The sequence below is a fragment of the Etheostoma cragini genome, chromosome 5, assembly GCF_013103735.1.
Source record: "Etheostoma cragini isolate CJK2018 chromosome 5, CSU_Ecrag_1.0, whole genome shotgun sequence".
Taxonomy (NCBI): Eukaryota; Metazoa; Chordata; class Actinopteri; order Perciformes; family Percidae; genus Etheostoma; species Etheostoma cragini.
In genome coordinates this window covers 18,981,453-19,001,888 of record NC_048411.1, presented here as the reverse complement: position 1 = coordinate 19,001,888, position 20,436 = coordinate 18,981,453, and the positions used below count along the sequence as shown (strand labels likewise).

Genomic DNA, 20,436 nt, shown 5'->3' with positions numbered 1-20,436 from the left:
GAAGGAAGGAAGAAGCAGACTGTCAACTGATCTTCACCTGCTAGTGAGCCGGATGAGTGACCCCCTAAAGATGTTGTGAGGATAAAGTGGAAATGTCAAGCAGTGGACCCTGCCTGACACATCATCAACTTTCACCAGGTGAACTTTTCTTGCATTTTGGGGGACGGCTGGGTAGAAAGAATCTGAGCAGACGGTGTTCTGTGGAGGAGGCTGGGCGGTGGGGAAGCCTTGTCCGTCATGGCGGACTATCTGGTGTTTACTCTTGCAAGCATACTAGAGGGGTCATGAGTCTACACCTGCACATCCAATCTACATGTGTTTTGTGAACTTGGAGAAGGCTTATTATGACCATATCCCTTGATCTGTTCCAGTTGATGGGCTGCAGTGGCTGTAAGGTTGTTACTACTAGTAAGCAAAATACTTTGCAGGGATTACATTTTTGACCTGGGAATGTCTCGTGATCCCCCAGGGAGGGCCAAAGAATGTAGCTGGGACTGGGATTGTGGCAGAAAATGGATGTACGGATGGACAGAAGAAGTTTGTTTTAGAGTTTTTTGGAGCTGTAATATTGTTGGCAGACAGACCCTTTTACACACATGGTAAATGCAGCGCTGGTTTAATGTGTGATTCGTGTAAACAGGACATAGAGTGTTCTTCTCTCAGTAAATTTGTCCTCACAGGGAGGTTAATACAAAGGTTGCGCTGTGCAGCCAAATATAAATAATAAATATATAAATATTTTAAAAATGTAGCTGTCAGTTTATTTTAAAATAACCAAATATGCCATACGGGTTAGTAGTAAAATGATGCACAAAACATCTAGAATATTTTCATTTTAAGTAACGGTGCATTGAGAAATACATAATAAATTCTTCACTCAGTGAAAACATCTTTATGCTCGAGCTACTGCACTTTTTATATACTACTACATATATATACATATATGTGTATATACAGTATATATATATATATATATATATATATATATATATATATATATATATATACTATATTGTATATAGTACAATACACTATGTATATAGTATATAGATTCTGTCAGACATTTTTTAACTTGAAATGTACTTGTATTGGAAAATGGATGTAAAAGGGTTGAAGGTCATCCAGTGGCATTGTTATAATTAGTGATAATAATCAGTGACTGAAACAGAGATTACAGGTAGGCTACTGTAGCTCTCTCCAACCCTGAGAGAAGGAAAAGGGGATCTCTGCTAACGTTGAATAACTGCTGACTACTGCTGTTTTTATCATGAATGTGTACAGTTACAGGTTTTAGACACGTGAACTACATGAAACAAGACAGCCGTGAGAACATCTTACAGAATGATAATGACACTCTACTCCTGAGCAGCAAAAATGTTCGAAAGCTACTAATCTCACTGTAAGCCATACCCAAAAACATTTATAAAAAAAATCACATCTGTAATCCAAATTAACACTTGTAAAATGTATACTTTTATTTAAAAGGTAGGCTACCTTTTTAAATAGTCTATGTAAAACACATTTGGGTCTTTATTGGGCATTTTTGTTATATTGTTATTTAGAGGCTGTGATAACCAAAAGGTAGCCTTAGTAAATAGTGTAATAATTTTCAGAGGCTCTAAGATGTTATATTATGCAGCAATGAACATCTAAAAAAGATATAATTTTGTAAAGCTATTTTTCCTGCCTTTTCTATCCTGTTGATTTGGTTTACTGCCTGTGTGAACCTTTATGGGGCCGCGAGCCCCAGATTGGGAAGCACTAATTCAAATCAATCTTATATCATATTTTAAGGAATTTTCTTACGTGTGTGTTCATATGTTTAGTTTCTAGTTTTCCCCTTTGATTCCTTTAGGGGAAAAAAGCACTGATTGCTTTAGCCTAGCTATCTCTTTTTCACACAACTATAACGTATAGTATTTCTCTTATCCGCCTGATTCGTAACGTTAGTGGAGGGCTGTAATGTAACGGGGCCTTTTTGTTGAAAGATCACCCAATTTACTGGCAGCTGTGTACTTATTTTATAATTAAAACTTGGATATCTGTTTTTAAAATCATGTAAGTAGGCCCTATTACCTCCTAAATCGTCCGCTAACGTTGGCGACAATCGGGTTAAACTTTAACTCTCCCTGAGCTCGAGGGCACGAGGCGGAAGAGGTATGTTTTATTCACAAAACACACACACAAAACACATGCGCACGTACACACAGAGGTCTCCACCAAAGGGCGAAAACCCACAAAGTACATTAGACTTCTGGAGGCTAGAAGAAGAACTAGCTAGTGGTAGGAAAAATAAAAGAGAAAGAGCATCGAGTGCTCCTTTGTTTACTAGAGCGGGACAGTGAGCACTGCCCCTCCTCGTGCTAACGTTAACATTAACGTTAGCGTTCTTAGTCCGAGAGGGAAACTTCTGCAGTTCCAACACACGGAAACAACTAGCTAAGACACTCAGAAACACCAACCAGATGTACATGAGAGCAGAGACATCCGTTTGAAAGGACTGCATCTAAACAAACTTCTCCTGAGAAGAATTCGGTGGGTATAGCATTCTTATACTGCTGGCTGTTGTAGATAAAAATTAGACCTATGAACTATCACGAGCCAAACTGGCTGTTTGACTTATGTTGACTCATCAAGGGGTTATTTGACAGAAGGGTGCCTCATCCAGGGGCCTGAAGCTGACTTCATCTGAATGTGTGTGTGTTGCAGTGTTTGATGCGGGATGGGGAACAGCAGCAGTGACAGGTCCAGCGGGGTGCCGGGGGACAGGTCCTACAGAGATGGACAACAAGGAGGGAAAGAGGCACGTCCCAACATCCTGCTAGACAGCACCGAGGACGGAGACCTTTTCCAGAGAGAAGATACAAAGGTATAATAACAAGCGAAGCCTATACAATGGACTATGTGTTATGATATCAGATAGCCTTTTAATAACCTAGGAGTCCCATATTTTGCACTATACCATTACATTAGACTCAATAAGATGAAACCCATAAGGACCACAATAGTGTTCTGCATGTTTTTGCACATTATGAATTGCAGGTGACTAATGCCATCATTTTAAGTAGATTTTTTAGTTTCATTATTAGAGATAAGAAATCCTTCACGTTGAAAAGTTAATACTTTTTACAACACCAATAGCCCCATAAACCTGAAACAATACAGTGTGTTAAAAATGGGAGCATGCTTTGGGAGAGACTAACTATTCCTAAAGACGTTATCTGAAAATGGTGCTTTCAGGTGCTGGTAGCACCTGACCCTAACCCACATAATGTCTTTTCACTGACAACGCTAAATTTCAGCTCTGTCATCTGAAATTTGAGAGTGGCAGTGGGCATTGCCTTGTCATACAGTATGTCTTCCAGAAACTCAAACCTGTAAGAAAAAAACAAGCGAGCAAATGTGAGTCTTATAAAAAGGGGAATGGGAGTTTAATTCCTTGCAATAAAAATAATATATAATAAAACAACCACATGGTATATGATAGTAAATAAATTAATTCCATATTTTTTAAAGAGTTGTGAGATTATTAACAAAAAAATGCAAAATTACAGCATTTAGGATGTGCAAAGCTGTGTCATAGATGTAGACAAGGCCATACATCCTGTATGTACAGGCAAATTCATTTGTATAAAAATGTTATGTCTATCATAAGCTATTCATGTGATCTATCACTTATATTGGGAACATTTTTAGGATTTGGATTTACCCAACTTACCCCAAAACTCCAGGCAGAAACAAAATGTCCACAAAGCTTATGTGTGTTATGTCTGTTCTCGTGAGCTCTTACGAGAAGGACACACAAAACGAAGAAGAAAAGCTACTATAGATGTTTTAAGCATCAAACACACGAACCAGCATGTTTAGCTCCCTCTCAGCCGGCCGTTCACTCAGGAAGTGTTGTGGCGCAGAGGCTGAAGGTGTTCTCATTAACATTGCAACAATACATTGACATCATGCTGTCCAGGCTCCGCAGGAAATACAGGAATTTCTGGCCTGGCAGCAGGACCTGGCCAGTGAGAGCAAAAGTCCAACGCAAGCTAGACCGACTATGTTCAGGTGGCCGGGGGCCGCCAAAGAAGTCTTTGTGTCCGGCTCTTTTAACAACTGGGCCACCAAGATCCCTCTCAACAAAAGGTAGTTTGAATCGTGCAGAATACGTCACAAGACTGTACATCCTGTTTCTCTATGTAACACGATGATGGTTGTCTTTTTAAACCCAGTCAGAAGAACTTTGTGGCTATCGTGGACCTGCCAGAGGGAGAACATCAGTACAAGTTCTGTGTAGACGGTCAGTGGACCTTGGATCCTACTGGGGTGAGTGGTAGCCTTTTTATGTAATATATAATAACACATTATATATCACCAATGTACTTGTATTTTTCCATGTTTGTACAAATGCCTACTCTACACTCACAAGTGTTCGTATCAAATTTCTGTTTAATCTCTCTGCCAGGCTGTGATGACGTCTAAAACTGGCACAGTTAATAATGTCATCGAGGTAAAGTCAAGCGACTTTGAAGTCTTTGATGCCCTCAGGATCGACTCTGAGGATTCTGCAGATATGTCAGGTACTTGCGCCCATATTGATTCATGGATAACTACTTTCAGACTGGCCAGATAATATAAAAAAGGGTTTTAAATGCTTTAAATACACCATATACGAACAAATTACTTATGTGACACTTGAACTGGTGCATTGAGTCATCAATGAAACAAGTTAAGCAAACGTCAGTGGCAGCTCGGGTCGTGGCCCCTGTCTAGACGTCATGTGTTTGCTGTGAAGCATTGGATACATTGATATTTACCGTGAAACTGCTTTATTCAGAGTTTTTCCCCGTTTAAATCACCTGGTCGGTTTGATTTGGAGAGTGCGAGACTTCTGTGGATAATTTACTTCTCCGTAAAAACCTTCTAAACAATGAACACTGAACACTGACGGAATCCTAACCGGGAGAAGCTGACTGCAATGACGACAATGGTGGGGAAGGCAACAACTCCCATAATCCCACCATACCTCTTAAGTGTGATTTATGGTCCTGCGGAGGCTCCATGCACAGCTTTTGCCATGGTTTACGTAAGTGGCCGGAAGTTTATACCTGCACGTTGATCTCTTTAAGAGAATAGCACAGCCGGCTTGTGTGTGCGGGGAGAGTGTTTGGTAGAGCAAGTGAGAGAGTGACGGTGATTAGCTTTGGAGTGAGTAGCAACTCTGGAGACATAGTGAGAGGAACAAAGTGTCTCCCCTGTGCATTCGGACCACAGTGGGAAATCTGTAGCTGGAAAAGTTAACCCTCTCCTTGATTTCATGTTCATCAGAAAAGGAGAACCAGAAAATGAGTCCGGGGAAATGTAACCCTACTGAGACAGCTTGGGCAACGTGCGTCGCTGCGACATGTAGTTAAATTTTTCGAGAGGTGGAGAGTAGGGTCCGTATCTACACGTATCTTCAAACGTAGCCACGGCCTAGTTTTCACACAGAAGCATAAATCACGCTTCAAAGTCACCAAACTCCAGCTTTTGTCATTGTTTTGATTGAGAGACCTGTAGCAGCAAAAAATTACATATTGTGCGTTTAAATTAACTATACGATTTTCAAACAATGTCTGATTCCTTTTCAAATACATTGGATAAATCAGTGACATGAGCTTATACTTTTGATTTAGAGCTGTATTTAAAACAGTATTGGATGCTGATTCTTTTCCAGAGCTGTCCAGTTCCCCTCCGGGCCCCTACCTACAGGATGCCTATGTGATCAAGCCAGAAGACAAGATCAAGCATCCTCCCATCTTACCTCCCCACCTGCTGCAAGTGCTGCTCAACAAGGACACAGGGATCTCTGTAAGTATGCGCTCCATGGTAGAATACATTCAATTTAGTTTACCTAAGTAGGGGACAGTGCAAATTGATAAAACGCATGCTTTTACATGGGTTAAGAATGCCAGAATCATTGTGCGTTCCATTAACCTCGGAACTCAGAAGCTGGGAATGACGTCACACCCGAGTTCAATGTGTTCCTTTTAAGTATCGGATTTTTAGTCTTTTCATTAGATCTAGCCAAGTTAGCCATTCTTAGCAATGCCAGTTTAACGCATTACGCTGTTTTTTGTTCATCCTAACGGCGCAATAACATGTCCTTAGATAGAAGATGGACAGCGCTGTGTACCACTGATTCAGTGAGACACAAATACGATGGAAGTGCTCGTTATACTCTTATAATATATGTATCTAGAGCTTTTACAACTGATGCTCGGAGCAGCCATGTTGGATTTTCTTTTTTTAGTTCAGTGTAATTGTTGGTTGTCCGAGGTCAGGATGAGTGTTTGCAACTTTGACGTTGATAAATCCGACTTCTGGGTACAAATGGAACGCACTATTAGCCAAAAGGCCACTGGTTTCGATGTTTAAAAAAAGGATAATACTATACATGCCCGTCCCCATGGTGCACAGCACTCTACAAGCCTTTTACATGCAATGTAACAATCCAATTCATCCTCTGTGTGAATCCTCATCAGTGTGACCCGACGCTGCTTCCAGAGCCCAACCATGTGATGCTCAGTCACCTGTACGCCCTCTCCATCAAGGTAAGCTATCTTTCAGACACACATGTGCTTTTGTTATCGCTGTCCCCCACAGTGTAACCAGGAGCAAATCATGGATCAGCTCCCTCTATCTGTGAGACAAAATGGCTTGGACAACCCCAAAAGGATTTTAATCAAATCGATAGGACATGTATACCTGTCATTGGTCACCATAAATTGACATAATGTCATCATGCATACTACATGCATAACATGTTGGACAACAGATATCTGTTTTGGAAGGACACAAATCTTCAGTGACTTTATTTCTGTATCTTGCATCTAAAAGTTAAATTTGAATGACTTTCTGTTATTTTCTGTTGTGAAGCAAGTTATTATTTAATTTATCAATAACCACTGTGTTAATTTTGCAGTGCGCATTCTTTATTGCCAGTATTTGCAATGCTTTTAACAATTTTCCTATCAAAATCTAAAAAAGAATGGAAATCGTCTATACCGCCAACAGTCAAACAATTTTTGCTTGAACAGTGCAAAGTTTAGCTATAAATACTCTTCTTGTCATTTGTCTTTTAGGATGGGGTGATGGTTCTCAGTGCAACGCACCGATACAAAAAGAAGTACGTGACCACTCTTCTCTACAAGCCAATATAATCCACAGCCTTTTTCCGGCCTCTTATTTTGACATGCTAATAATTAATCTGTTGTTGTATACAGCTGCTGCTTGGATTGTATTGTTAAAACCACACTGTAATATCTTCCTGGTATCAATTTAAATATCAAGTATTTCTTTTTTTCTTTACTGTGCTCTAATCTTACATTTTAAAAATATTTTAAAGTTTAACTTGCTGCACAATGTTCGTCAATGTATGATCCAACCATAACTCCAACCTAAAGCTTCCTTTTTTTCTTTATAAATAAGTCGGTATCAAACAAAAACTCCAAGAGACACAAGAGCAACAGATGGATGTTTTTGATAGTTTCACTCTTACCTCACTAGACCCACATGTGTCAGTAGATTTTAAGTTGATAGAGAGACCAAACCTGTGATGCATAAGTGTAAACCTGCCTGAACTTTATAAAGCCAATGCCTCAAATGTTGTTTTACATCTTCAAGTGACCTGGAATTGTAAGAAACCCAGTGGTGAATTGGTACAATAAGCACAGCTGCAACCTCTGCTTCACATGCTCTCCATACGTGAGCAAACAGACACAAGGACATGCAGAGGTTGGAATTCAAATGAAAGGCTTCACACTGAGAATCTCACTTGCCTGTTTTATTTCAAACTGATGTCTTTGTAAAAAATCAGACGCCTTTTACATCCGGTTATGTGTCAAAACAATTATAAAGAAATTAGTAATGTTACAGAAATATGTTAGAAATCCCACATTTTTGTGTGTGTGTGGGGGGGAGGGGGGGGAGTTGTATAACTTAGTCGACACACTGGACTTTGGGATCAACGTTCTTGTTTTCAGGGTTGTATGTGGACTGAGCAAAACAGTGAGCCGCCACCCGGTCACACTCACACACGGCAGCCTGGCACTTATTGTTGGTTGCTGCGGAGACAGAATAGTGTCAGGGAATTGACAGGTAGCCGCTTAATATTAACAAATCGTGAAGCTCACTCACACACTGTCACAAAGCTTAAGTGTAAACATTGCAGTACTGTTGGTTTGTAGTGTAGGTACTCCCAACTGGCAGTGTAATGCCTATACTGTAACTTTTTAAATATAGTTGTTGTGTATAGTATACTATAGTATACTTGTTTAATTATTCTATTTTTGCAGTAAAGATACGGTCTGCTATTTACAGAATACTGTTAATACTGTACTTTTAACCAGCCACATCCACACAAATTCTGGATTTAAAAACGTCTTTGGACAGCCCTAGTCTAAATGAATGCCATCCTAGTTAAGTGGGGTCACAGTCTTACCTGAGCAGGTCACTTGTTGGTTTGAGCAGGTGAAGTCATAAACGAGAACATAGGGAAGGTCCGCAATAGCCGTGCACCCTGGAGCCTTTCTGCTTGCTTGATAGCATTTGTCATGAACTTCACAGCACCTATAAGAATACAGGAGGGAAAGGGTGCATGTTTGAATAAAACTCCCAAGTTTCTTTTGTATATACATATACATTTTTTACTGGAAAAAAAATTGGGCAACGTTCGTTTCCTACATGTCCAATTCATCCAGAGGTCTTCCCTTCCCCCCGAAGCCGCACCAGCATCCGTAATTGTTGTACTGTAGGGGGTTAACGCCAGGCTGGACGCAAGGGATCATCTGTCCAAACTGCCATACGGCCTTGGGCAGCAGCGCACCACTGGCCGCACAAGCTGGTAAAGACATGTGAGTGATAAACAAATCAGGAGAAAAGGAGAAAAATGCACAATTATTAGAGGTTGATTAAAAAAAAAAGACAAAAGATTAGTAAAGATCATTTCACAATCAGCACCTGTTTACAATAAATGTTATTTTCAGGAGAGATATTGACATATTGACAGCCTTTTCAGCCTTACCCGTGAGAAGCAGCAGAGGAGCTGTCGGATTCATGGCTACACTCCGAAAACCCTGAATTCTGGTGCAGGCTGTTCTAATGACAGGAGGTGAGGAGAGGAAACTGGAGATAAGGAGAGGGGGGAGGGGGGCCTTTAAATCGGGTTACTTTACACCTTTCAAAGTTTCTCCTTGACAATTTTGTTCACCTAGTAATGTCTTTAACACCTTCCAATACAAGTATGACAATTTCCAAATCAAACATGTTAACAGTCTTCAGCGATCAGTCAGTCCTCTCATTTTATGTCTCTTTACCTTTTAAAAAAAGAAGCAATCAAAAGCAAGAGCGAACAAAAACAAGACCGGTCAAGCTCAAACTTGGTTCTCACAAAATTACTTCTTTTACATCATCATTGTACTGATGTGTCATCATCACCTCTAATGAGCAAGCATGCAGTACAGTGTTTTCCACGACCTCCACTCGTGCCCTCTAGGGTATTAAATCAGCTGTTCAATCATAAATGAATCAGATGCATTTATGGACAATATAGGAACAGACATTTTCAAAATCTTGTTCAAGTAGTGCTTGGGTGACTAACTAATAGTTGATCAGCTATTCTCGTTAAATGCCAAATCTTCTAACAAAGGCTGTAAGAATAAGTAATATTTCAGTAGAATATATAGTTGTTGAAGGTCTGTTAACGTAATGTATTTTTGTTACCACCTTGTTCCACATAAAGAATTCAGGCTGCAATCCACCTTTCATCCTGTCTAAGATCAGATATCCACAGGAAATACAACATGACAAGGATTCATTTATTCTCCGCTCACAGGTTAGGCAGTACAAATATTTTCTTTTGATCATTTTACTTTGTTCTTTTAATTTCCTAATCAAAATGTTTCCTGATCTATACGCTCTTTTCTTTCCGTTTATCCTGCCCTGACTCGGTTTTGCTTTTTCCTTCTTTAAATAAAAGTTAAATTCTAAATAACTTTCCAACCCACAGCTGTGTAAATAGCGAGCATCTGCCAAAGTTCCCATGACTTTCCCCTGCACGTTACTCAAGTTGTGTCAAGTGTTTTATGTAACACAAAACAGCATATGATACATGACCAACATGACCGAAATAATTAACCAAATAAGCATTAGTGTGTTTATGAACATCCTGTATGTCTGTGTACTGTATATATACTGTTAGTATAGAACACAATAATACGTGGTACAATGTGCAGTGAAAGTTGTTCTCTGCATTTTACCCATCCTAGCTAATTAGGACCAACTCCAGTTGTAAAGCCAGCAGCTAAAGCAAGGGCAATGGCAGGAGTTACCCAGCATGCATGTCTTTATGGCGCAAGGAAACCTGAGGACCTGGAGGGAATCCCATGCAAACACGGGAAGAACACGCAAACTCTACACAGAAAGACCTGCCCGGACTGGGAATCCAACCTTGGAATCAAACCAATCCGCACTGTGTTGCTACATGTATTTACTACACAGGTGTGAACATACATGTTGCAGAATGTATAGAGTAAGGGATTGGGTGGCTCTTGGCAATTGGCCAAAAAAAGAGCCACCTCTTAATGACAGGAGTCTGTAATAGGCTATAGCTTTCCTCTCCTCTTCATCACCTGTGAATGCAAGATGCGTCTGCCTCACCCGCTGCTCATCCTGGTGCTCAGCCTCCCAGCCTGTGAGTACTTTGAGAGTTATGCATGTCTGATTGAGCAGCATCAGAGACATTTTGATTTTATGGCGGTTTTGCTTCGACTGAGATGTCTCCATTGTGTCTCACAGTGCTGTGTTACAGAGCTGTGTGGCAGTTCAGGGCGATAACCCTCTGCACTGTACCTGACAGATGGCCGTAGTGGACTACGTTGACTATGGCTGCTACTGTGGCTTGGGAGGCTCTGGCACACCTGTTGATGAGCTTGACAGGTAACAGGGTGTGATGGTGTCAAACCACAATAAAAACAAACTCATTTTCTGACTTATACCTCTAGTGATGTGGCAATGCGATAGTTTCAGCTGTGTGCAAAAATGTGTTCCTTTGAGACTCCTGATGTCATTCCCTAGGACAATGGAGGTGCATGGAATTTAGTTTGTGCTGCTCAAATCACTAAAACACATTGGGCTGTTTTCATAGGGAGAAAAAAGCACTGGTACCGCTGCGTTTGGATTAATTGACCCTTAGAGCTGGACAAAAAAATTGTCGATTAATCAATAAACCTATTCAACCAACACAAATGTATTCAATGGAGCCAGCTTCTTTAATGTGAATATTTGTTTTTTTTAATATTCTGTGATAGTAAATTAAATATCTTTGGGTTTGGGAATGTTGTTCGGACCAAACAAGACATTTGAACATGTCACCTTGGACCAGGGTTGTATTTAAGACCACCTTAGTCGAGTCCAAGACAAGTCCAATTGCAGGACTAGTCGAGTCCAAGTCAAGACCAAGTCCAAAGAGGTTCGAGTCAAAGACAAGAACGAGTTCAAAAAGGTTTGAGTCCGAGTCCAGTGACAGTATCAAGACAATCATTTTGGGTTTCACTTCCCCTCCAATATTATTATCAACATAATAAAGACACCTGGACTCGGGCAAGACCAAAAGCCAAAGTGGGCGAGACCAGTGGCTGTAACCGAGACAAGTCCAAGACCATAGAAAAATGGTCTAGAGTCCGGACTCGAGTCCAAGACCGGACTACAGTACTACAGCTCTGCCTCGGACTCTAGAAAAATGCGTTGTGCACGTTCAGTATTCTTTGACATTTTATAGACTAAACAATTATTCGGGTAATTAATCAGCAAAGTAATCTATAATGTTCATTAATCACAGTCCTATTTACAGTAATTAAAAAAATCTCCTCAAACTCAAGAAAGGATGACGTTGAAGCTAAGCAGCAGGAGATTTTCTTCATCTTGATAGATGGAAGGAGGTGGACTGACATCCTTCATGCTTTTGTGTCAGATCCACGACCACCGCTACAGTGATGCCATGCACAACGAATGCTGCCCCATCTTTGACCAGCAAGAGCGTCAATTTCCAGGGTGAGTGATCAACAACGCTTCCAAACATTTTCAGAAAGTACATAACATTAAGTTACACGTTCTCTAACTGAATTTTTTGAAATGATGGTGGATAATGAATAAAAAATGGTGTGTAATCTCTTCTGTTTCCTTCTTCTGTTCCCTCACCTCCCTCACTCTGCTGCTGCTGCTCTCCTCCATCTTTCTCGTTTAGATGACAACAACCCCTGTGAGAGGTTAATTTGTGACTGTGATAGGAAAGCAGCCATGTGTTTCGCCAAGGCAGATTATAATGAAAAAAATGGCAACCTTCCCAGCGAACACTGAAAGTAGGTCGAGGGACTCAGAGAGATAACATGTAGAAGAGTGTCTTTATTTGAAATTGTCAAGTGTCATTGTATTCATAGTTACTGTTTTATTGTCTCCAACAAAGGCCACGCACATGCACTGTATATGCATTTTTTATCCCTTTTTGTTAGTCTCAAAATTAATAAATTGATATCAAAAACATCATTTCCTTCAGTCTTAATTTGAGCCATTATTATCCAACTCCAACATATCAGACCTGTCAAGTTGGTGACGGTTCAGTGGCTCGAACAGGTTCACTGTCTCTCACATCACACCATGGTTTCACAGATGTACGGATACAGCAGGTTGCAGTCTGCATCATTCCACATCTTGCGTTTGCGTTTCTCAGAAGCGTGAATCTGCCCACAGTCCTCTCCGTTCTCTCTGTAGTCCCAGTTGTCAGGCTGACCCTTATCCCAGAAACTGAACGCAAACAGAGGAAGGAAGAGATATACATACTGTAGACATGTCTCACATATAGTGCAGATTCCAAAATTGACCAGCCCCTCAAAAATTATCAATTTTTTTTATGTCTAACAGCCACTTGTACATTTAACAGCCACCCTGATATAGGCTAACATATCAAAACATTTTCTGTTTCTCTCACGTTGGAGCGGAATTGATGTCAGTTCCATCCACCCAGCTCCAGTGCCCCTCGTGTTCTCGCTCCACAAGTCCAATCCAATAGTTATATCTGATTTCAACTATTTCTGAAATGTAGTCCTAGAAAAGAAGAAAATCAACAGTTTGTTTAAGGCCATTGTTGATTCTGAGAAACATTATGCTGTGTGTGTGTGTGCTGCTTATCAGAGCTCTGTATTTGCACATTTGTGGAGTGGAGCCTCATAGTAGACAAAAAAAAAGACAGCTCAACTTAAGATATATGGAAACCAAAGCTCACCAGTTCCTCCACGTTGTTCATAACTACCAGGTGTGCTCCGTGTGTTCGACATTGCTCCTCTGCTTTGCTCCAGGTTGCGGCCGTCCTGGATAGCAGGTAGCAGCTCCTCTGGAAAGACACCCATCCTTGTCTGCATGTTCCTGGTTTGATGAAGATAGTCAAGAAAGTCAGTTTTTGAAAAAAACAAAACTGAATTTTGATTGTATTAGTATATTAAGGAATCACTGTTTACCTTGAACTGGGACACGTTCCTGTAAGGAGACCTCCTGAATAGTTGTTGCACCTGAAATTTGAGAAGCCACAAACTTAAAAACAAAAGTAGCACAGAGGGCATCGATTTTACATCATTATATCCAAACGTGAAACCATTTCATGACCTGAACTGAACGATGAAGTTGTCCCTTCGCTGCTGATTCTCTCAAGGCTTAGTTTGACGTCAGCGATTCCCTTGTTTAACTGGGAGACTTTGAAATACAACAATTGTTATGTGATAGGACAAAGACTGACAACTGTATTCATGAATCAGCATCGCTGGGGAGTTTAAAGGCGTACATCTTATCCCAGTGAGCGTCAGCAGAGTTAACAGCAGCAGCAGCAGCACTCCATACAGGACAGAAACCACTATCCTGCTCAGACCTGCGGACACTTACACACAGGTTTTAAAGTGTAAAGTGACATCTGAAATGGTTGAATCAAAATTAAATGAAGTCTATGTTTTACCCGTTTGGGCAGTTGCTTTGTGCTCTTCCTGGACAAAGCTGTTATCAGACAACCCAAACTGGTGATACTGGGCCTCCATTACTGGAAGAGAGACACACTTTTTTACTTTTGAATACAGTTAATACAAACTAGTATTTCTAACTAGGCTGTATTGCTGTAATTTGAAGGTTGTGAAAAGTATTCAGTCCATTAAGTCATTTTGAGATTCTCTGCTAATAAGAGGTCAACTAAAGTTTGTTTTCAAGCCCAGTATGTTAACTATTAACGGCTCAATAAATACAGAATTAGAGAATTGTGCCATACTGTCAAATACACAAACATGTTCAAATAGATATACTGATAATTTGACCCAATGCTTTGCTAAAATTCAAATCATGATATAAAAACATAAACGACTGTTCAGTGTATAGTTCAAATTTACAAAAATAATGTATCACTTACCGTCATCAAGAACCAGAATCTCTCTGAATCTCTTTGGTTGGACTCTGACCATGAGATCCCTCAAAGTCCTCCCCTTTAAGAGAAACACGTTCAGTGTTCAATTTCAATGATAAAGGATGTTACTATAATTATTCAGTTATAATTTATCATTATCTGCTGCACAATTATCAAACACTGTAAGTCATAGGTTGTCTTCCCTGTCATGTGTTAGATGTTTACCTGACAAATAGGAAATTATATAAATTGGTGCATAAAAGTGTGTCAGAATGCAAGAATGCAGAAAATTAAGTATGTGATGCTCAGAATTTTCAGAAATGTATATATAATTCAGAAATATATATACATTTATATCATATATACAGTTTGTTTATCATATGTATGACCCGACACCGGATAAGCGGATTAAGACGGATGGATGGCTATATATACAGTAAAGTATACCCCACACATAACGGAAACTATTTTGTGACAGATACATCACAAAAATGACATGTAGGAAATTATGTAAATTGGTGCATAAAAGTGTGTCAGAATGCAAGAATGCAGGAAATCATGTCTTTGATCCGCTGAATTTCCCTGGGGCATTTTCTCTTCACAGATTGTTTTATTGGGATTGGTTTTAGAGGCCTAGTTAGTGACAGTTACAAGAAAAAATTAATAATCAACATAATTTTGTTTGGCAACTAATGTTTATGTGACCATTGTGCCTTCATGTCCCTTCATGTGGAACCTGACCCCCAGGTTAGGAACTATTGCATTAGGATATGCAGTGGGAACTTCACATTTAGTTAGATACAGATCATTCACACAGTATATCACAACTCCAGGTTACTTCCTATTGCCTGCATTTAAATATATATATGAATAATGGGATTGATATGGCAAAACAAGTGAAATCACTTTGCATCAGTGTATTTCACTATTACTGTCAGACACTTTAATTACCACTGATGTCAGAGGACCAAAACAACTCGCGTAAGTCAAAAACATTGCCAACAGAAACGTGTTTGCACGGCTCTGCCTTGAATTACATTCAGACACTATCTGCTGCCTGAGGACACAAGACACTTTGACCACCACATCTCATTCCTTCGAGTGCCAATTTTGCATTCTTATTTATTGCAATTACCGTTCTCCTCACTTTATTTTTGACTATTTTTAGCTGAAGACATGAAAGCCTACTACTATAAGCAGAAAGACAGCCGGCCAACGTGAGTTTTTCTCACAGGTGTTCATACTGTCTGTAGTTCACAGTCTCGCCACTTGATGGACCAGTAGAGCCGTCTGGCTTCCACCACGTGACACCCATGGTGACGCATCTATACCCTAGACCGAGAGCTATATCTTTAACTGTCTATTCTCTGTACAAATTCTTTCCGGTCTCTGTGCACCTCTCAGAAAGGAAAATGGCGGCTTTCGGACGCTTCTCGCAAATGTTGCTAAGGTCTTCTTTGACCCAGACCCGGCGTCAGCTTTCTGCTGCCGCTGCCGGACACGGGGACCAGGCAGGTAATTGTACCACCTATTTTTTAATTCTCTGGTTGTATTTATTCTCATTTATTTCTGACGTTTTTATAGTGACCTTGCTGGGCTAACTTTAGCTATTTTAGCATTAGCAGTGCTAGCTTAACATCCTTGAGCGGACTGCTGCACATAGAAGAAGCTGCTCAAAACATTAGCTTTGTAACCTGAAGAGATGCCATCATTTCAGCCTGACACCTCATTGAAACACTTAACAGTCACCCGCAAAGTCTCATTGCAATTTCAATTTACTTAAGTTTGTTATTTACATTGCTTGAAAGTGGAGCAGTGTCACGAACACGTCCTGCAAGCTAAAGAGTCACACTCAATCAGGTCAATAGATACTCGAAACGTTAACGTTACCTGTCGTAATAAATGTTCCCACAACTTATATTAAATTAATAATAAACGGTTTACGAAATTAGTAAGGGACGGAACAGTTACCGCAAGTTATGTCCCTATACATTTTTTATATGTAACGTCACATTAATCTGGCGGAAAGAGGGGCGTTTGTTGGACTCAAGAAATATGTGAATGTCTGATTGCTGTTACTCGGTAAAAGAACCAAATACATAATAATTAGCTAACGAGATGCTCATCTTTTAAAGGCGATTAAAAATCTTTGAGTTGAATGTCACCTTAGTTAACCGCATGCCGAGGTAGCTTGATATAACTAGATGATCACCTGTACACATATGTATTCAGTCGAAAGTTATTAAGTTAGCATTAACTTTTAAACAAAGCTCCCCTTTGATACGTATACAAATGCATGCTGGAACTGATGAACATGTTCTAAAATTAGAAGATTATGCTTTTCTGAGTTATACAGGGAACACATTTTTCATCACACATGTAATTGTTGTCTTACTTTGCAGACATTCAGAAACTTTGCTGCATTCTCAATCCTGCTGTTTCTATTCATACCTACTAGGATTGTCCGTAATGTGTGTGTTTGCCTCCTTTTGATAACCAGTCCTTAAAATGCCACTCCGGGTTTATGAATCTGCTTGTGTGGGTTATATTCCAAACTGCATTCTTTCTCTGGGCATCTTACTGTAAAGTTTACATTCTGTGTAATAGCACCAGGTCTCTTCACATTTAGGTTGTCCAACATTTGTTGCTTAGTGGGTACATATTTAAAAACAATGTAAAGTCACTAAAAAGCACTTTAACTCTCAACAGTTTCTATTTTTTGACTAACTAATTATCATTGTCTTTCTCTTCCAGCTAGGACTTGGAAGATCCTCACTTTCGTGGTTGCCCTGCCCGGTGTTGCGGTGTGCATGTTGAACATGTACCTGAAAGAGCAGCAGCATAGCCATGAACAGCCAGAGTTTGTCCCTTACAGCCACCTTCGCATTCGCAGCAAGGTTTGACTTTATGCGACTTAAATCATTCACATTCCAAAATGATCGTCTTAAGTGTCACATTCATCAATACTTTTACTTAATTATGTGTTGCTTTATTTTTTCATTTTTTACAGCGTTTCCCTTGGGGAGATGGCAACAAATCCCTTTTCCACAACTCACACTTGAATGCCCTTCCTGACGGCTATGAGGGCCACGAAGAGTAAACCCTCCATCCAGACCTCCTAAACTGGCACAGGGACCAGTCCTCCCTTTGTGTTTACTGGACAACACTTCCATTTACAGTTTAGTCTTCATTGTTGTTGCATTGACCTCTGTGCTCTCAACATGGGGCACCCAAACCAACAGTTCCTTTACTCTGGACCATTAAGTGAAACAGACTTGAAACAGAATTAACATAAATAAAGTAACTATTATTATCTCAATTCATGTTTTTTTCTTTCTTGTGTTGATGTAATGTACTGTTCCAGGGGTTTCAGCCTTTGAAGTATAACAAAGAAATAGGCCATTACATTTTACAGCCAACAATATGACCAGAGTGAAAGCATGTTTAAATAAGAGATGATAGTGGAATTCTATTCAGCTACTCCAGTTTCAGGATCCTGGGATGGCTCACTTTCAAGTCAATTTCATTTATAAATTCATGTCCTTTGCGACCCTTGCGTTGGCAATAGATGTGTGTAAATGTAAGCAAACTGTTCTTATATAGCGCTTCTCTAGTCTCAATGACTACTCAAAGCGCTTTTACATAGTACAGGAACCATTCACCATGCACACACTGTGGCCGAGGCTGCTGTACAAGGTGCCACCTCATCAGATAAACACTGACGCGTATTTACACACCGATGGCGCAGCACTGGGGGAAACTCAGGGTTCAGTGTCTTGCCCAAGGACACTTTGACATGGGACTGCAGGGATTGAACCACCAACCTTCCGATTGGCAGGCAACTGCTCTACCACTGAGACACAGCGGCCCTGTATAGACCAATGTAATACAGTTACTACACAGATGATCCATATGATACACTTATACATTTGTAATGTATCATTTTATAATGTATAAAATCCGATGGATCCGAGAGGGTGTCTCACAACCTTCTCTGCACCATGGAACCTGGAAAGAGGAAATGATACACATGTAAAGTATAAGAAGCAAAACTGAAGCACATCATTCCCACAGGAGAGTGAACCATACAAGTAGAGGCTGAATCTCCTGGAGGATGGAGATACAAAGGGGAGAGTCCTGATTGGGCTATAATGTTTAAGAAGTTGACTGTCATGCCATGACCTACTGACATAATTAAAACCACTGTTTTCCATTCTCAATTTGTATTTAATTTAAGACCATGCTGATCCTTGTTTTACCCAATTCAACTCAATTTCAATTTTATTTATAGTATCAATTCATAACCAGAGTTATCTCAAGACACTTTACAGATAGAGTAGGTCTACCCACACAGGTTAATTTCACTTGTGGCTCGTTTGGCCTTTTTTCAGGACTGTAGGCATGCGCCGACTTTAACATCTTCCTCACTTACCTATAAAGGTGGGAAAAATTACAGTGAATCATTTCTTAAAAGGGAACGAAGTACAGTGAGGTGACTATTGAATAAATGAAGGTTGAATTTAGAGAATGAAAAAAGAAGCTTACTATTAAATTAGAAAATGAATTCAATGGACAGTGGAGTTACATTTGTAGAAATCAACCTTTCTGTTATCAATATCCACTAATTATACGTTTTGCTGATTATTTTACATAAAGCTTTCTTATGAGGGAAGAGAGCGACAGTTTACTCCTAATATCCTATTTTCACAGCAGACATGTTAACTTGTCACTGTCATTTTCCATAATAACTATACGAAATTTCCCATGTAGCAGAATGGTTATCATTTTAATTTGTGTTATTGTCTAGTAAGATGATCTAGACCTGTTTCACGTGACTCGCTCTTTGTTACAGACTCCACCTCTTTCATGTGAACGCGCCTTAAGCCGAATTAGAAAATCCTGGGTTAACAAAGCTTGCTGATCCAGCTTCATAACACCGGTTATCTTTTCGTGTTTCCGTCGCGTATACCGTTATTGATTAATGTGAAACGTGCCGTGACTAACCGTCGCGTCTATTAAGCTCGGATTTGTTTCGTTTTACGACCTGTGGGTTACGATTTGATTACTAAATCTAGCATTGAAACATCTCGGATAACTGCGCGCACCCGCCCCACCAGATAGGGAAGAGCAATCGCACGCCGAAAGCCTGATCCCAATCAATGAATACAGACAGAGGTGAGGAGACCTTGTTCTTGATGTCAATGGAACCAATCAAAAAATGTTTTTGACTCTCATAAGTGCATATTTCAGTTCCTTAATTATAGTGTGTGTGTGTTTTTTTAAAATAGATTTCCAGATGATGAAAAAACAAGAGAGGGCACATTTTTTCAGCTCTAAAGAACAGGATCTCATTTTGAAGTTGTATGAAGAAGAGAGAGAGGTCTTGACAGCCAAATCCAACACTACCAGTGCCTCTAAACTGAGAGAGGAAGCCTGGCAGAGAATTGCGGATAAAATAAATGCGTAAGAAGACTTATTGTGTGACTACTTAAATTGAATTTCAAAATACTTGTCACTATATTTGGATTTGAACTTTCCAATAATGTCACCATTGCAGACACATATAAATTGTATTCTTTTCCATGTCTTCCCAGGGTATCGGACAGCGGCTACAAGAGATCATGGCAGCAAGTGAAAGTCAAACATAAAAATATAGTGCAAACAGGTAGCTTTGTTATTGCAAGTCCACATTTCCAACAATATAACATCCAAGGGAGTGTTTTACCTCTCATATCTATCCTTGTACAGCAAAAAGAAGACAGGTAGGGGTGATGAGGACAGAGGGGGGGTCAGCCACTCCGTCGCTGACGTCTGCAGAGGAAGATGTGCTGCAGCACAAAGACAGTCTGCTGAGAGTGGAGGTCCTCCCTGGGGGGGCTTGCATTGAGCCACTCACTGGATCTGACAACTCTTTTATTAGTGGTAGGTGTACTTCATGCCTGATTGAAACCCATTCAGGAATTTCTCATGAC

General features: G+C 40.0%; 5 protein-coding genes and 1 pseudogene across 9 annotated transcripts in view; 4 read left to right on the top strand and 2 right to left on the bottom strand.

Annotated features, from left to right (window-relative positions):
- Positions 1–1,914: 1,914 nt before the first annotated feature.
- Positions 1,915–7,446, top strand: prkab1b (protein kinase, AMP-activated, beta 1 non-catalytic subunit, b). Of its 2 annotated transcripts, none has more exons than XM_034871382.1 (8): positions 1,915–2,157; positions 2,710–2,869; positions 3,968–4,137; positions 4,224–4,317; positions 4,457–4,571; positions 5,708–5,841; positions 6,516–6,584; positions 7,116–7,446. In XM_034871382.1, the coding sequence occupies exons 2-8, from the start codon at positions 2,723–2,725 to the stop codon at positions 7,191–7,193; spliced, it is 807 nt and encodes a 268-aa protein (XP_034727273.1). In that variant the 5' UTR covers positions 1,915–2,157; positions 2,710–2,722; the 3' UTR covers positions 7,194–7,446. The 2 variants fall into 2 exon arrangements, with proteins under 2 accessions (XP_034727273.1, XP_034727272.1); XM_034871381.1 differs by lacking the exon at positions 1,915–2,157 and adding an exon at positions 2,168–2,535.
- A 355-nt stretch (positions 7,447–7,801) lies between these two features.
- LOC117944529 (phospholipase A2, minor isoenzyme-like) lies at positions 7,802–9,245 on the bottom strand. The gene is made up of 4 exons (XM_034871399.1): positions 9,056–9,245; positions 8,716–8,872; positions 8,474–8,601; positions 7,802–8,096 (listed from the first exon to the last, which is right to left on the bottom strand). Exons 1-4 carry the CDS (start codon positions 9,087–9,089, stop codon positions 7,972–7,974), a joined length of 444 nt encoding a protein of 147 aa, XP_034727290.1. The 5' UTR covers positions 9,090–9,245; the 3' UTR covers positions 7,802–7,971.
- Positions 9,246–9,326: 81 nt separating this feature from the next.
- LOC117944533 lies at positions 9,327–12,527 on the top strand (annotated as a pseudogene).
- An 83-nt stretch (positions 12,528–12,610) lies between these two features.
- On the bottom strand, positions 12,611–14,538 carry asgrl1 (asialoglycoprotein receptor-like 1). Of its 4 annotated transcripts, none has more exons than XM_034871383.1 (8): positions 14,471–14,538; positions 14,030–14,110; positions 13,862–13,954; positions 13,669–13,773; positions 13,542–13,592; positions 13,310–13,449; positions 13,016–13,131; positions 12,611–12,831 (listed from the first exon to the last, which is right to left on the bottom strand). In XM_034871383.1, exons 1-8 carry the CDS (start codon positions 14,520–14,522, stop codon positions 12,678–12,680), a joined length of 792 nt encoding a protein of 263 aa, XP_034727274.1. In that variant the 5' UTR covers positions 14,523–14,538; the 3' UTR covers positions 12,611–12,677. The 4 variants fall into 4 exon arrangements, with proteins under 4 accessions (XP_034727274.1, XP_034727276.1, XP_034727275.1 ...); XM_034871385.1 differs by having other exon boundaries at positions 13,687–13,773; XM_034871384.1 differs by having other exon boundaries at positions 13,862–13,945; positions 14,471–14,537.
- A 1,208-nt stretch (positions 14,539–15,746) lies between these two features.
- On the top strand, positions 15,747–17,777 carry LOC117944531 (cytochrome c oxidase subunit 6A, mitochondrial). Its single transcript, XM_034871400.1, has 3 exons — positions 15,747–15,979; positions 17,219–17,361; positions 17,475–17,777. The coding sequence occupies exons 1-3, from the start codon at positions 15,778–15,780 to the stop codon at positions 17,562–17,564; spliced, it is 435 nt and encodes a 144-aa protein (XP_034727291.1). The 5' UTR covers positions 15,747–15,777; the 3' UTR covers positions 17,565–17,777.
- A 1,452-nt stretch (positions 17,778–19,229) lies between these two features.
- The window catches only part of si:ch211-107p11.3, a 4,249-nt gene continuing 3,042 nt past the window's right edge, over positions 19,230–20,436 (top strand). Inside the window, exons 1-4 of the mRNA XM_034871389.1 lie at positions 19,230–19,639; positions 19,753–19,927; positions 20,059–20,129; positions 20,213–20,386. Coding sequence (XP_034727280.1) covers positions 19,624–19,639; positions 19,753–19,927; positions 20,059–20,129; positions 20,213–20,386 — 436 coding nt within the window. The 5' untranslated portion in view covers positions 19,230–19,623. The remainder of the gene's footprint in view (positions 19,640–19,752; positions 19,928–20,058; positions 20,130–20,212; positions 20,387–20,436) is intronic.